The 13,137-nt window shown below is 44.3% G+C and overlaps 1 protein-coding gene across 1 annotated transcript in view; it reads left to right on the top strand.

Annotated features, from left to right (window-relative positions):
• Positions 1–286: 286 nt before the first annotated feature.
• LOC122542462 (solute carrier family 12 member 1) overlaps positions 287–13,137 on the top strand; it is a 135,825-nt gene continuing 122,974 nt past the window's right edge. The window contains exons 1-2 of the mRNA XM_043680182.2: positions 287–805; positions 11,539–11,664. Of these exons, the coding sequence (XP_043536117.2) occupies positions 431–805; positions 11,539–11,664 (501 nt within the window). The 5' untranslated portion in view covers positions 287–430. The remainder of the gene's footprint in view (positions 806–11,538; positions 11,665–13,137) is intronic.

Below are 13,137 nucleotides of genomic sequence, written 5' to 3' on the forward strand. Positions count from 1 at the left end.
GTAATGGGTGCAAATGTAAGGGTTCCAAGTATAGCACATGAACACACAGGCAATGGGAATGGATAGGCAAACACATTCTGCGGCTGCGCAAAGTGCTCAGCCAATAAGATGTCGCAGAGAGACGCGCATGCGCAGTCGTGGGCCGGTCCTATAAAAGAAGCGGGAAGGCGCGCGTGGGGCTGATTGCCCGTTGGCGGCGGTGCAGAGTGGGCGGGGGCGGCCGTGTTTGTGAGGGAGGGGGGGGACGGGAGTGTTATAACAGGCAGTGGTGATCACACTGTCACCGAGGGAGAGTGGAGCTGGGTGGTGGTGGGCTGGTCCGGAAAGCTCTCTCCGGCCGTGGGACGGACTGAGGGCGGTTGCCAAGGGCGACGCCGGGCTCCCGCGCCATCTTGCAGCGGCCGGGCCCTGGTGCTGGGGAAAGGAGACGATGGATAGAGACTTCAGCCTGAGCTTCGGCGGCGAGGCCGGGGCCGGGGCCGGGGCCGGGGCCCCCTGTAACCGCTTCCACGTGAGGCTGGTGGATGAACCGCCCGAGTACGAGCCGCCTCCGCCGGCGGGGGGCGAGGATGGCGTCGGCCAGTTCCAACGCTTCGAGGCGACGCTGCAGAACCGGGGAGATTCCCTCCGGGCCGACGGCCTCTGCCACTCGTCCGACAGCTTCAGCAGCTCCTACCTGAAGACCTTTGGCCACAACACCGTGGACAGGGTGCCCAGAATCGACTTCTACCGCAACACCGGCAGCCTCAGTGGCGTCAAGGTCAACAGGCCCAGCCTAGCAGACCTTCATGAAGACCTCAAGAGGGTGAGGGCAGGTTGTACCTTTGCACCGGTGGAGAAAGTGAGGGCTGCAGATGCTGGAGGTCCGAGCTGGAGAATGTGTTGCTGGAAAAGCGCAGCAGGTTTCCTGAAGAAGGGCTCATGCCCGAAACGTCGATCCTCCTGCTCCCTGGATGCTGCCTGACCTGCTGCGCTTTTCCAGCAACACACTTTTAGCTGAGTATTTGCCTCCAGGATAATGGGATGCTGCCTCGAAGGGGGATGCTGTTTCTACCGTTTGACCTTGGAGCCTCACGCTGTCGTCTGGTGGCATGTTGCTTTGGGTTCTGGCTCACTCTAGCCTCTTGAGTGACGAATCTTTCTTTCTGTTTTCGCACCCTATTCCAGATAATTCTAGATTCCCAGTGCTGTGCTGGCAGTGATGCCGTCTTTCAGATATTTCATTAAGCCAAAACCCCTCAAGCGGAGATGGTGGCACAGTGGTTAGCACTGTTGCCTCACAGCGCCAGAGACCCAGGTTCAATTCCTGCCTCAGGCGACTGACTGTGTGGAGTTTGCACGTTCTCCTGTATCAGCGTGGGTTTCCTCCAGGTGCTCCGGTTTTCTCCCACAGTCCAAAGATGTGCAGGTCAGGTGAATTGGCCATGCTAAATTGTCCGTGGTGTTAGGTAAGGGGTAAATGTAGGGGTATGGGTGGGTTACGCTTCGGCAGGTCGGTGTGGACTTGTTGGGCCGAAGGGCCTGTTTCCACACTGTAATGTAATCTAATCTAATCTAAAGAGCCCATGGTACTGTTTTGAAGCAGAGCTCCAACAAAGTGTTCTGATCTTTTACCAATATTAACAAACATCATTTAACTTGCCTTTTATTGTTGTGGGTGGGAAGTGGGGAAGGAGATCATGAGATGAAATGAGGCTGGTGACCATAGTGAACACAATGGCCTGATGTTGCATGGTGGGGTCATGGTCCAGAGGAGAAAGGAAGGGTTATTGGAGAGCTGATACACATCCTCTTCCATGGAGAGACCATTCTGCCAGGTGACAATGCCATACTAATTAGCAGCCTTAAGGACAAAGTCAGGGCTGGATCTGAGAGCACAAAATGGACAGGTTGGCATGAATGACTAGGGCAGAGAAATTGAAGTGGCCAGTATCATGTCAACTGTTTTGAATGAACTGGTTGAGTGCATATAAAAGGCCAGAGGAAGGATTCCAAGTGAAGGTCGATTGTTGGAGGTGGGTGAAGGAGTTGGGAATGGGGAGAGGACTGTCCATTTGTTTTTTCTCTTCTCCAAAGGCAATGGAAGGAGTGTTCAATGTCATGTCGTGCCTGAAATTCAGTAAGGTGGGAGCGCAGGGATAGCATTCACCTTTGCTGAGTATAAAATCTTCAGCATTGGAGAGTGAAAGATCAATAGGGATAGTGAATACATGACAAAGGGTTAGGAGGGGTGCATGGAGTCAGAGGGGAGGAAGATTCAGGAGGGCAGTGGTATGAGTTGTTGCATCTTGTTTGCCTTGATGCCTGAAAGGATAAGAGAAAAGTTTCTTGTTAGTACGTCAAATGAAGTGGAATTGGGAAGCAGTACAGCTCTGAGCAGCGTGAGTTAGTGCAGTTGGAGAGAGGTAGTGTGTGCATATAACGACACATGGCACTCAGTGCACATCTCGGGATGCGGTGAGAGCCACCTGTGTGGAATGTTAAACATTAGTGATGTATATGATCTAGGGTAAATTCAAAACATGAAGGGTGAAACTTGAGTTGAAATCCACGTGGAGTGTCTCTCAGCTGGAGGCATTTACTGAGGAACGTCATGTAGCTGTGGAAATGAGGTTTAGCAAATGCCTTGTCAAACACTGGGAGCAGCAGTGAAATTAATTATGGTGGACGAGGAAAAAGATTGGAATGGAAATCCTATCAGAGGAGCAAAACTTTAAGGTGAGCATGCCTGAAAGAGATGTGGCGGTGAATTAAATACTAAATAAAAACAGAAATAACTGCAAATGCTGGGAATCAGACAAAAACAGAAATTACTGATAGCACGTCTGGCAGCATCTGAAGAGAAATCAGTGTTAATGTTTTGGGTCCAGTGACCCAACCTCAGAAGCTAGAGTATCCTTGCATTTTAGATTTATTTCAGAAGTAGATAAGTTTTAAGGTCTTCCTGAGCTGGAATGCCTTATTAGTGGTCTCTAGCTATACATGTGTGTTTGGAGACATGGTATAATAGCTTTGATTTATAATTCCCTTATCTTTCTATAAGTGTTCTGCTGGGACCCTTCAGCAATTGGGTTTGTTCTTTCAATTATGATACTAAGTAATATGGAAAACTCTACACTTATTCTGCCAACTTTCAATGGCACATGCCATTTGGCATCATTAATTAATCCTAATAAAGAAATTGATTGGATCTTTCGTCTTTCTGTGACGATATTTCTCTTGCATACTTCATAGCTGCCTGCTTTTGGAATTTGTTGATTTCATCAATCTCCTTTGCCATGTTTCCCAGAATCTAAATCTGGCTTCTTATCCATTAAATATTTGTGGATTTCTTTGAACACCGCCATGATAACTTTATTGTTGATTGAATAGAACTTCAATATGGAGTGAGTGATGATTTTCCTTAAAGAAAAAAAAATCATACCTTGACAGATGGCAGGGTTGAAGTAGCAATCTTTGTGGAATGTAGCTCTGCCGTTGACTCTGCATGAAATAGGACCACCCCCCTCCCCCTGCAATTAGCATCGCTGGACTTGATGTTAAACTCTAATACAAGTTTGTTGAAGTTGAGTTGGCTTTGCTGACTTAACTCAACACTGAGGTTGGTAACTTTTTCCAGTTCTATATTGATTTTTCAATGGAGGAGATTCCCAAGGTATATTGTGTCAAGTGAATTAGCAACATAGAACATGGAACAGTACAGGATCTTCGGTCCTCAATATTGTGCCGATCTTTTATCCTACTCTAATGTCAAGCTAACCTACATACCTAAATTTTACTATTATCCATGTGCCTATCCAAGAGTTGTTTAAATGTCCCTAATGTATCTGAGGAGAAAGTGAGGTCTGCAGCTGCTGGAGATCAGAGCTGGAAATGTGTTGCTGGAAAAGCGCAGCAGGTCAGGCAGCATCCAGGGAACAGGAGAATCGACGTTTCGGGCATAAGCCCTTCTTCAGGAATCCTGAAGAAGGGCTTATGCCCGAAACGTCGATTCTCCTGTTCCCTGGATGCTGCCTGACCTGTGCTTTTCCAGCAACACATTTCCAGCCCTAATGTATCTGACTCTACTATGATTGTTGGCAGTGCATTTGATGCACCTACCACAGTGTAAAGAACCTACCTTTGACATCTCCCCAAAACCTTCCTCTAATCACCTGAAAATGATGCCCCCTCTTGGTAGCCATTTCCACTCTGGGTAAAAGTCTCTGGTTATCCACTCAATCTGTCTCATCATCTTGTACACCTCTATCAAGTCACGTATCATCACTCTAATGAGAAAATCCCTAGCTCCCTCAACCTTTCTTAAGACATATCTTCCAGTCCAGGCAGCATCCTGGTAAATTTTGGCACCCTCACTAAAGCTTCCATCTCCTTCTGATAATTAGGTGACCATTTCAGGGCTTTATGGATCTGCAGCTTATCCTCACAGCTCTTAAACTCAACCCCCCTGCTAATGAAAGTCAACACACCATATGCCTTCTTAACAACCCTATCAACTTGGGTGACAGCTTTGAGGAATCTATGTACATGGACCACAGGATCCCTCTGTTCCTCTAGAATCCTGCCTCTAATGCTGTATTCCCCATGCAAATTCGACCTTCCAAAATGAATCGCTTCACATTTTTCCAGTTTGTACTCCATTTGCCACTTCTCAGCCCAGATCTGCATCCTGTCAATGTCCTGTTGAATCTACAACAGTTGTCCACCCTATTCACAACTCCACTAACCTTCGTATCATCGGTAAACATACTAACTAACCCGCCCTTCCACTTCCACATCCAAGTCATTTATAAAAATCACAAAGAGCAGAGATCCCAGACAGATTCCTGCCATACGCCATTGGTCACTGAGGTCCAGGATGAATACTTTCCATCTGCTACCTCCCTCTGTCTTCTATGGGCTAGCCAATTCTATGTCCAGACAGCCAAATTTCCCTGTATCCCATTGTCTCCTTACTTTCTGAATGAGGCAACTATGGAGGAGCTTATAGCGTCTTGCTAAAATCCATATACACCAGATCCACTGCTCTACCTTCATCAGTGTTTTGTCACATCCTCAAATAATTCAGTAAGGCTTGTGAGGCTTGAGCTGCCCCTCTCAAAGTCATGCTGACTATCTCTAATCAAAGTATGGTTTTCCAAATAATCATAAATCCTGTCTCTCATAATCGTCTCCAATAATTTGCCTGTTCCTGATGTAAGACTGACTAGTCTATAATTCCCAGGGTTATCCCTATTTCCTTGAACAAGGGAATAACGTTTGCCACCCTTCAATCACCTGGCAGTACTCCAGTTGACAGCGAGGATGCAAAGATGATCACCAAAGGCTGCACAAACACATCCCTTGCTTCTCACAATAACTTTGGGTATATCCCGTCTAGCCCAGGGGATTTGTCTATCACATGTTTTTCAAAACTTCCAGCACATTCTCCTCCTTAACCTCAACCTATTTGAGCATATCAGCCTGTTTCATGCTGTCTTCAGAAATGTGAAGGTCCCTCGCAGTAATGAAAACTGAAGCAAAGTTTCATTAAGAATCTCCCCTACCACCTCTGACTCCAGGTACAGGTTCCCTCCACTGTCCCTGATTAGCCCTGTCCTCACACTGGCCATCCTCTTGTTCCTCACACAAGTGTAGAAAGCCTTGGAGATTTCCTTAATCTGACCGGCCAAGGCTTTTTCATGTCCCCTTCTAGTTCCCCTAAGTCCATTCTTCAGCTCCTTCCTGACTACCGCATAACCCTCTAGAGCCCTGTCTGATCCTTACTTCTCAACCTAAAGGAAGGGGGGCTCGGGGACAGAAGTCATTGGAAGCTTTCCCACCCAAATCACTATGATGTTTCACTGTTAATCACCACCAGCAAAATACTGGGCAGCCAATTGGATACTTAAATGCAAAGCCCATTATGGGCAATACAAGCTATCAAAAGTGAGTTAAGGGGCTAAATCCAATGGAATTGGAGTGGGTGTGGGTCTATTTTCTGTTTTCTACTCCACATGTTCCAAAATGTTGTTACGGGGGTCTTGAACCCAGGTCTCCTGGCCTAGATGTAAGGTAACAACCACTATGCTGACCAGATATCTTAAATAAATCACTTCCCATTTGCCAGCATTTGGTCCAAAATCCTTACTATTCATTTACAAAGAACATTACAGCACAGGAACAGGCTCTTCGGCCCTCCAGACCTGCACCGATCTAGATTCTCTATCTAAACCTGCTGCCTGTATCCCTTTGCTCCCTGCCCCTTCATGTATCTGTGTAAATACATCTTAAATGATGCTATGGTACCTGCCTCTACCACTACTGCTAGCAGTGTGTTCCAGGCAGCCACTACCCTCTGCGTGAAGAACTTTCCTTGCATATCTCCCCTAAACATTTCCCCTCTCACTTTGAAATCTTGACCCCTAGTAATTGAGTCCTCTACTCCTGGGGGAAAAAAGGTTCTTGCTATCCACCCTGTCTACACCTCTCATTATTTTGTAGGCCTTGTCCCCCCTCCTCAACCTCTTTTTTTTTTCCCAGTCAAAATAATCCTAATCTACTCAATCTCTCTTCATAGCTCGTGCCCTCCATACCTCCTGGTGAACTCCCTCTGCACCCTCTCCAAAGCCTCCACATCCTTTTGGTAATGTGGGGACCAGAACTGTACACAGTATTCCAAATGTGGCCGAAACAAAGTCTTATGCAGCTGTACCAAGTCTTATGCAGCTGCCTTTTAAATGATGTAATTGTGTCCGCTTCCACCATTTCCTCTGACAGCTTATACCATACTCTCTCCACCCTCTTATGAAAGAGTTGCCCATTTGGTCCCTTTTAAATCCCCCCCCCCCCTCACCGTAAGCCTATGCAGTTTCTAGTTTTGGATTCCCCTCACCCTGGAGGAAAGACCTTGTCTTTTTGTTGTATCCATGCCCCTTTATAACCATATCTAAGATCACCCTTCAACCTCTGACACTTGGAAAATCGCCGCAGTCTATTCAGCCTCCCCCTATAGCGCAAACCCTCCAATCCTGGCAACATCCTTGTAAATCTTTTCTGAACCCTTTCAAGCTTCATAACATCCTTCTGAAAGCAGGGAGACCCCAATTAATGCAGTATCCCAACACTTAGCCACGACTGTATAACACAGGTCTGTCTTTTTTCATTTTCACCTAATCACCCTGTTCAGATATGTCCTAATGCACCTCTGGAGTAGAATTAAGGGGACTACTACTGTACCACAAACCTTTGGTGTGAGGATGGTCTGTATTATTGTTTCTTGTATATCTGGTAGTGTTATTTCACATACCCAAACAGCTTTCCTCCCTCCAAATCATTGTGACTTTTGTTTTAACATTAATCACCCCTAGTAAATCACCAGTGTGTGCAGTACAAAACATCAATGATTAAGGAGTATGGAGAGCAGAAAGCGACTAAATCACAGGGGGGAGGGAGCGAGAGTGTGAAGGGGCTAAATCAAAATGGACCTGGATGGCAAAATACCGTAATGTATCCCTTGCAGTGCCCACCCCTCTAAAGGCATGGAGGGTTTTGATGGATCAGTGTTCTTCCTGTCCAGTGGCACTTAGATATGAACATAACTGCAGAAGGGGGGCAGGCAATCGGCTGCTAGGACTCTTTCTCCACAGCTGTCTGCCTGGACTTGTAGGAATCTGCTTTGTATTTTCTAATCAACCTGTTAGAGGTGACATTACACACCTCTCCAACGGATTGGCCTTGAACCCAGGTCTCCTGGCTCAGGTATGGGCACTACCACTTCACACAGCCCTCTAAGGGTCTGCTTTACCTTTTCTAATATCTGGAAGTGTTACCACACACCTTTTTGTCACCACCGAGTCACTGTCTTTTTGTTACACACCCAGAGGTGCTATTAGCCACAATTGAGTAACGTTCCCACCACTAAACTACCATGCCCATTTTTGCTTTTTGAAAATATATATTTTCCCCACCACGAAACACCTGTTACTAATTACATATTTCCAAGCAAAGCTCATTATGGGCAATGTAAAACATCAAAAGTGAAGTTGGGGGATAAGGGTGGTACATGGAGGAAGAAGGGGCTTTAATCAAAGTGGAGGGGGAGTCTGCTTTTTTTAAAATTGACAACCCAGAGGGGTTACCTCAAGGAATTGAGTGACCTTGCCATCACTGAAATCACGGTGACATTTTAAAAACTTTTTAATAAACTACTATCCACCATCAATTAAAATCACCTGTATAACCAGTTGAATATTTACAAACAGTGTGTTATGAGTAATGCCAATCATAAAGATGGTTGGGGATAAGGACAGTGAGAAGGGACTAAAGCAAAACTGAGTTGGAGGGGTCTGTTTTTTAATGAATGGATTTTTCTAATCCACCTGTTCAGATAACATTACATATCTCTGGAACAGATGAGACTTGAATCCAGGCCTCCTGGTCAGGGATCTACTGCCATTGGGCCACAAGACTCCTTTATAAGGCAGGCATGCTGTTTCAAACCAGCTTCTTTTTGCATGTAAAGCAAACATGATCACCACTACACTACAGAAATGGGATCTGCTTTTTTAAAATCACAATCTCTTATCCCAAGTTATTGCCCCCTAGTTCCTACCACAACACTACCTAAGCTAATAGATTGCCACCTATTAATGCATTCTCATTGGACTGTTGATTTACTTTTGAATGACTGTGATGTTGCACTATACTAACCCATATCAATCAGTTAAGGGTCGCCAGAACTGAAATGCTGATTGTCATTTCTCTTCACAAATGCTGCCAGACCTGCTGAGCTTTTCCAGCAATTTCTGTTTTTGTTTCATATTGATCAGTTCATGTTTATCAAATTGCTGTGTCACACTGCAGATTCCAGTAAATTTCCCATCAAAGCCACATACCATCCCAACCTTGAGGAAATGGATCAAAGTCCTGGATGGCCTTCTCTAACAATAATATGGACGTCCCTACGTCACAAGCTGCAGTGTTTCTTTACCACATCCTCAAGAGTAGTTCAGAATGTAAACTGAGTACCCACATCCTACGAACAGATTATCTAAAAAGATAGACCTCTGGTTAAGATGGCGGGGGAGTAAGACTCTCCTGCTGGAGCTCCTCTGCTCGCCAGTTCCTTTTTCCTTATTTTCTTCTTTTTCATCTTGCTGCAGTTTTTCTTCCCCACCCCCAACTTTTAAATTTTACAAGTATCCTAGCTGGAGGGAATGGAGAAGCACGTTCAAGACCCTCTGTGCAGAAGATGAAACAGAGGGTCAACGTGGGATGAGTCATGGCCGAATCTCTGAGCAAGAGCAGACCAAGGCTGACCTGGGAGGCAAGTCTCCATCAAAGCGGGAGCAAAGCAAGCGCATGTAGAGTCCTGGAGGTAAGTCGCAGCCAAGAACGGGTGTAGATCAAGCGTGGGCTCAGACCCAGGAGCAGCATGAGTACTGGAAGCGAGTCATGGCTGGAGTGGGAGCAGTGCTGAGTCCAGGCTGCAACTCGCAGCCAGGGCGGGAGCAGTGCGAGCACAGGTCGGCCAGAGGGACGAATCCTGGACAGAGTCAGCATAGCCTTATGTTCTGAAGCCAGATGGGCAAGGATTCTGTGGAAAAGGCCTATAACATGAGGTCTATAAAGATACTTTTTATTCTCATTTTGGACTTCTTAAACATTGTATTCCCATGCTAGTCTTCTTTCTTGCTATTTCAATTCTGGTACAACACTTACAAGTATCTGTACCTAAGGTGGTGCCTAGAAGAGACATTGCACACTTTTCACTGCACTTATTCATGTGCATGTGATAATAAAGACCATTCCGTTCTATAAAGTCTGTTCTGGTGGGTCTGCAATTTCCTAATTTATTTCTCTTAAACACTTTCTAGCTTCGTATCTTTTGTAAATTGAAGCTGGCTGAAGATACTTGCTTTAGGCAGAGTCCCAGGAAGTTCCTTCAGTAAACTAATATTGTGGTTGCTTTCAGAGCTTGTTTTCCAGATTAAGACTAAACTTCAATTTTAAATGTCAAATATGTGATCAAGGAAACTTGCTCTTAAATGGTATCAACAATATAATATGTTGCACTACAGGAAGGCTCCCAACAAAGTTGAAATTGAGGAATCGGAGCAATATTGGAACGGATGAGCAAAGGCTTGAATGGAAAGGGAGGTTTTAAGCAGAGCCTCTGAGGAAAAAGGTGTAGTTGAGAAGTTGAAATTTTGACCTAACCAGCTGAAAACTTGGCCATCAGTGATGGAGCAAATTAAAATGGAGAATGGTGCATTCAGCTAGAATTGCAGGGCTGTTGTTTTGGAAGAGATTAGCAATAAGTGGTTTGAAAGCATGGATGATAAGTTTATAATTGCCATATTGCTTCAGTCAGACCCATGTATTTCCGTAATCTCAAGCAATCTGAACATAAGATTTGGTGTAAGCATATGGCCAGGGGTGTTTGGACAAGTTTTTAAGAATCTGGAAGGTGAAATATGGGAAGTTCACCAGGGGAGTGTGTTGAAATAGTCCAGTCTGGATGTAGTAAAGGCATCAATGAGGGTTTCAGTTGCAGGTAATTTGACACCTTAATGGAGTTGAATGAAGTTAGAGTTTGAAATATAGCAACCTTTCTTTTAAGTGTGACCGTATGTGCTAGCAATCTTGATAAACTGGAAAAAAAATTATATACCTCAAATACTGGAAATTTACAGTATTATCATGATCTTTGCGATGTCCGAGTAGTCAGTTAAGGGTGGAATTGAGAGACTGTCCACCAGTAAGTTTTATTTCAGGCAAAGTTGCATTATTATTTGTACTTTATTTTGCAAATAAAGTATGTGTATACTTTCTGCATTACATTATTATTCAGTCTGTTTTTACATTGATTATATGGACCTGTTGATCAACCAGAATATTTGATTAACTGGCACACTCCTGGTCCCAAACGTGCTGGTTAATAAAATGTTTTGTGTATAGTATTTGTGATAGTGTGGATAATTGTTGGAAGCTGATCTCAGTCAGATGTGATCCGAAGGTTGCACACACTGGTTCAGCCTTTTAAATTTGCCCGGGAGATTGGTGGAGTAATAGGAAGAGATTGGAGTTTGGTGGGAACTTTAAGGTTAGCCCTGAGTTCGCTTATTCTTTCCAGGGATTGGGATTCTGGGCTGACTTATTTCTTTGTCTCTCTCATGTACTCGTGCATTCTCTCTTGTGCATGATCTCTCGCTGTCTTGCCTGGCTGTCTCCTCCACCTCCCTCTCTTTTACCCCCCTCCCCCATCCAAAATTTTGTTTGTCCCTGCACACTTTATCTATTGAACAAGTATCTTATTCTGTCTGAGTAATTAGGGTGATGCATTTGGCCATTATTACTTTCAAGACATTTAAATAAAATGAATGTACAGGGAATAGTAGCGTAATTCAATTTCTTTTAAAATAAACTTTTCAAGTTGAAATACTGAATACATTGCATGTATTAGTACTCTTTCAAGAAGGGATCATAGCTGTCATCTTGGCATATTTTTGATGGAATTAAATATTTACTTAAATACTTGATTGATTTTTATTTTAGGATATTTTACCTGTTCCTGGTGCTGTGGATGGTGTTGCTAATGGTGATGGTGCAGTTGATACAGGAGGAAAGCCTTCTGAAAACAAGGATGAATTAATCAGATTTGGATGGATCAAAGGAGTGCTGGTAAGGAAATGCTGCTGAATCTGTGGCGTGCAATATTTCCTTTTGTCTTATTAAATGGTGTATTTTTGGCAAAGTTGTAAATGCAAGTGGAAGTCCAAAGTGGCTACTGTATGGAAAGAGATGATTTTCAAATGTTTTTGAATGAACGTAGAATTTATCCTCGTGAGTTTTGAGAAGATTTGCAGCTCAGGTTAAGGTTCTGGATGTAGGTTTACTCACTGAGCTAGAACGTTCATTTTCAGACATTTCGTCACCATATTAGGTAACATCTTCAGTGAGCCTCTGGACAAAGCACTAGTGTTTCCTGCTTTCTATTTATATGTTTGGGTTTCCTTGGGTGGGTGACGTTGTTTCCTGCAGTGACATAATTTCCTGTTCTCTTTCTCAGGGGGTGGTAAATGGGATCTAGGTCAACGTGTTTGTTGGTAGAGTTCTGGTTGGAATGCCATGCTTCTAGGAATTCTCGTGTGTCTATTTGGCTTGTCTGAGGATGGAGGTGTTGTCCCAGTCGAAGTGGTATCCTTCCTTATCTGTAAGTAAGGATACTGATGAGAGTGGGTCATGTTGCTTTGTGGCTAGTTGATGTTCACGTATCCTGGTGGCTAGTTTTCTGCCTGTTTGTCCAATGTAGTGTTAAAATTCTTGCCTGGTATTTTGTAAATGAGATTAGTTTTGCTTGCTGTCTGTACAGGGTCTTTCAAGTTTATTAACTGCTGTTTTAGTGTGCTAGTGGGTTTGTGGGCTACCATGATGCCAAGAGGTCGGAGTAGTCTGGCAGTCATTTTTGAAATGTCTTTGATGTAGGGGAGAGTGGCTAGGGTTTGTGGATCTGTTTTGTCTGCTTATTTCATGTTGCTGAGAAATTGGCGGACTGTGTTCATTGGGTAGCCATTCTTTTTGAATACACTGTATAGGTGATTTTCTTCTGCTCTGCGTAGTTCCTTTGTGCTGCAGTGTGGTGGCTCATTGAAATGTTCTAACGCATCTTCATTTATGAATGTTGGGATGATTGCTTTTGTAGTTCAATATGTGGTCCCTATTTATTGTTTTCATGTATAAGCTGGTTTGAAGTTCCCTGTTGGTGGTTCGCTCTACTGTGACATCTAGGAATGGCAGTGCGTTGTTTTTTCGTCGTCTTTAGTGAACTTTATGCCAGTGAGGGTATGATTGATGGACTTGAAGGTTCCCTCAAATGTTTAGGGATGACAAAGGTGTCATCCACATAGCAGGCCCAAAGGTTGGGTTGGATGGTTGACAGAGCTGTTTGTTCGTGTCTCTGCTAAGAACTGATATCTGAGATCCCATGGGTGTTCAGTTGACTGTTGGTAGGTTTTTGTTGTTGAATTTGAAGTGGGTGGTAAGGCATAGGTCCACTAGCTTGATGATACTGTCCTTGCTGATGACATTGGTGGTCTTTGGTGTTCTAATGGGTCTTCTAATGGTGTAGTCAGTGTTTCCTTGGCCAGGTTGATG

The sequence above is a fragment of the Chiloscyllium plagiosum genome, unplaced genomic scaffold, assembly GCF_037043375.1.
Source record: "Chiloscyllium plagiosum isolate Xiang-an unplaced genomic scaffold, Cpla_swu_hap1 HiC_scaffold_42, whole genome shotgun sequence".
NCBI lineage: Eukaryota > Metazoa > Chordata > Chondrichthyes > Orectolobiformes > Hemiscylliidae > Chiloscyllium > Chiloscyllium plagiosum.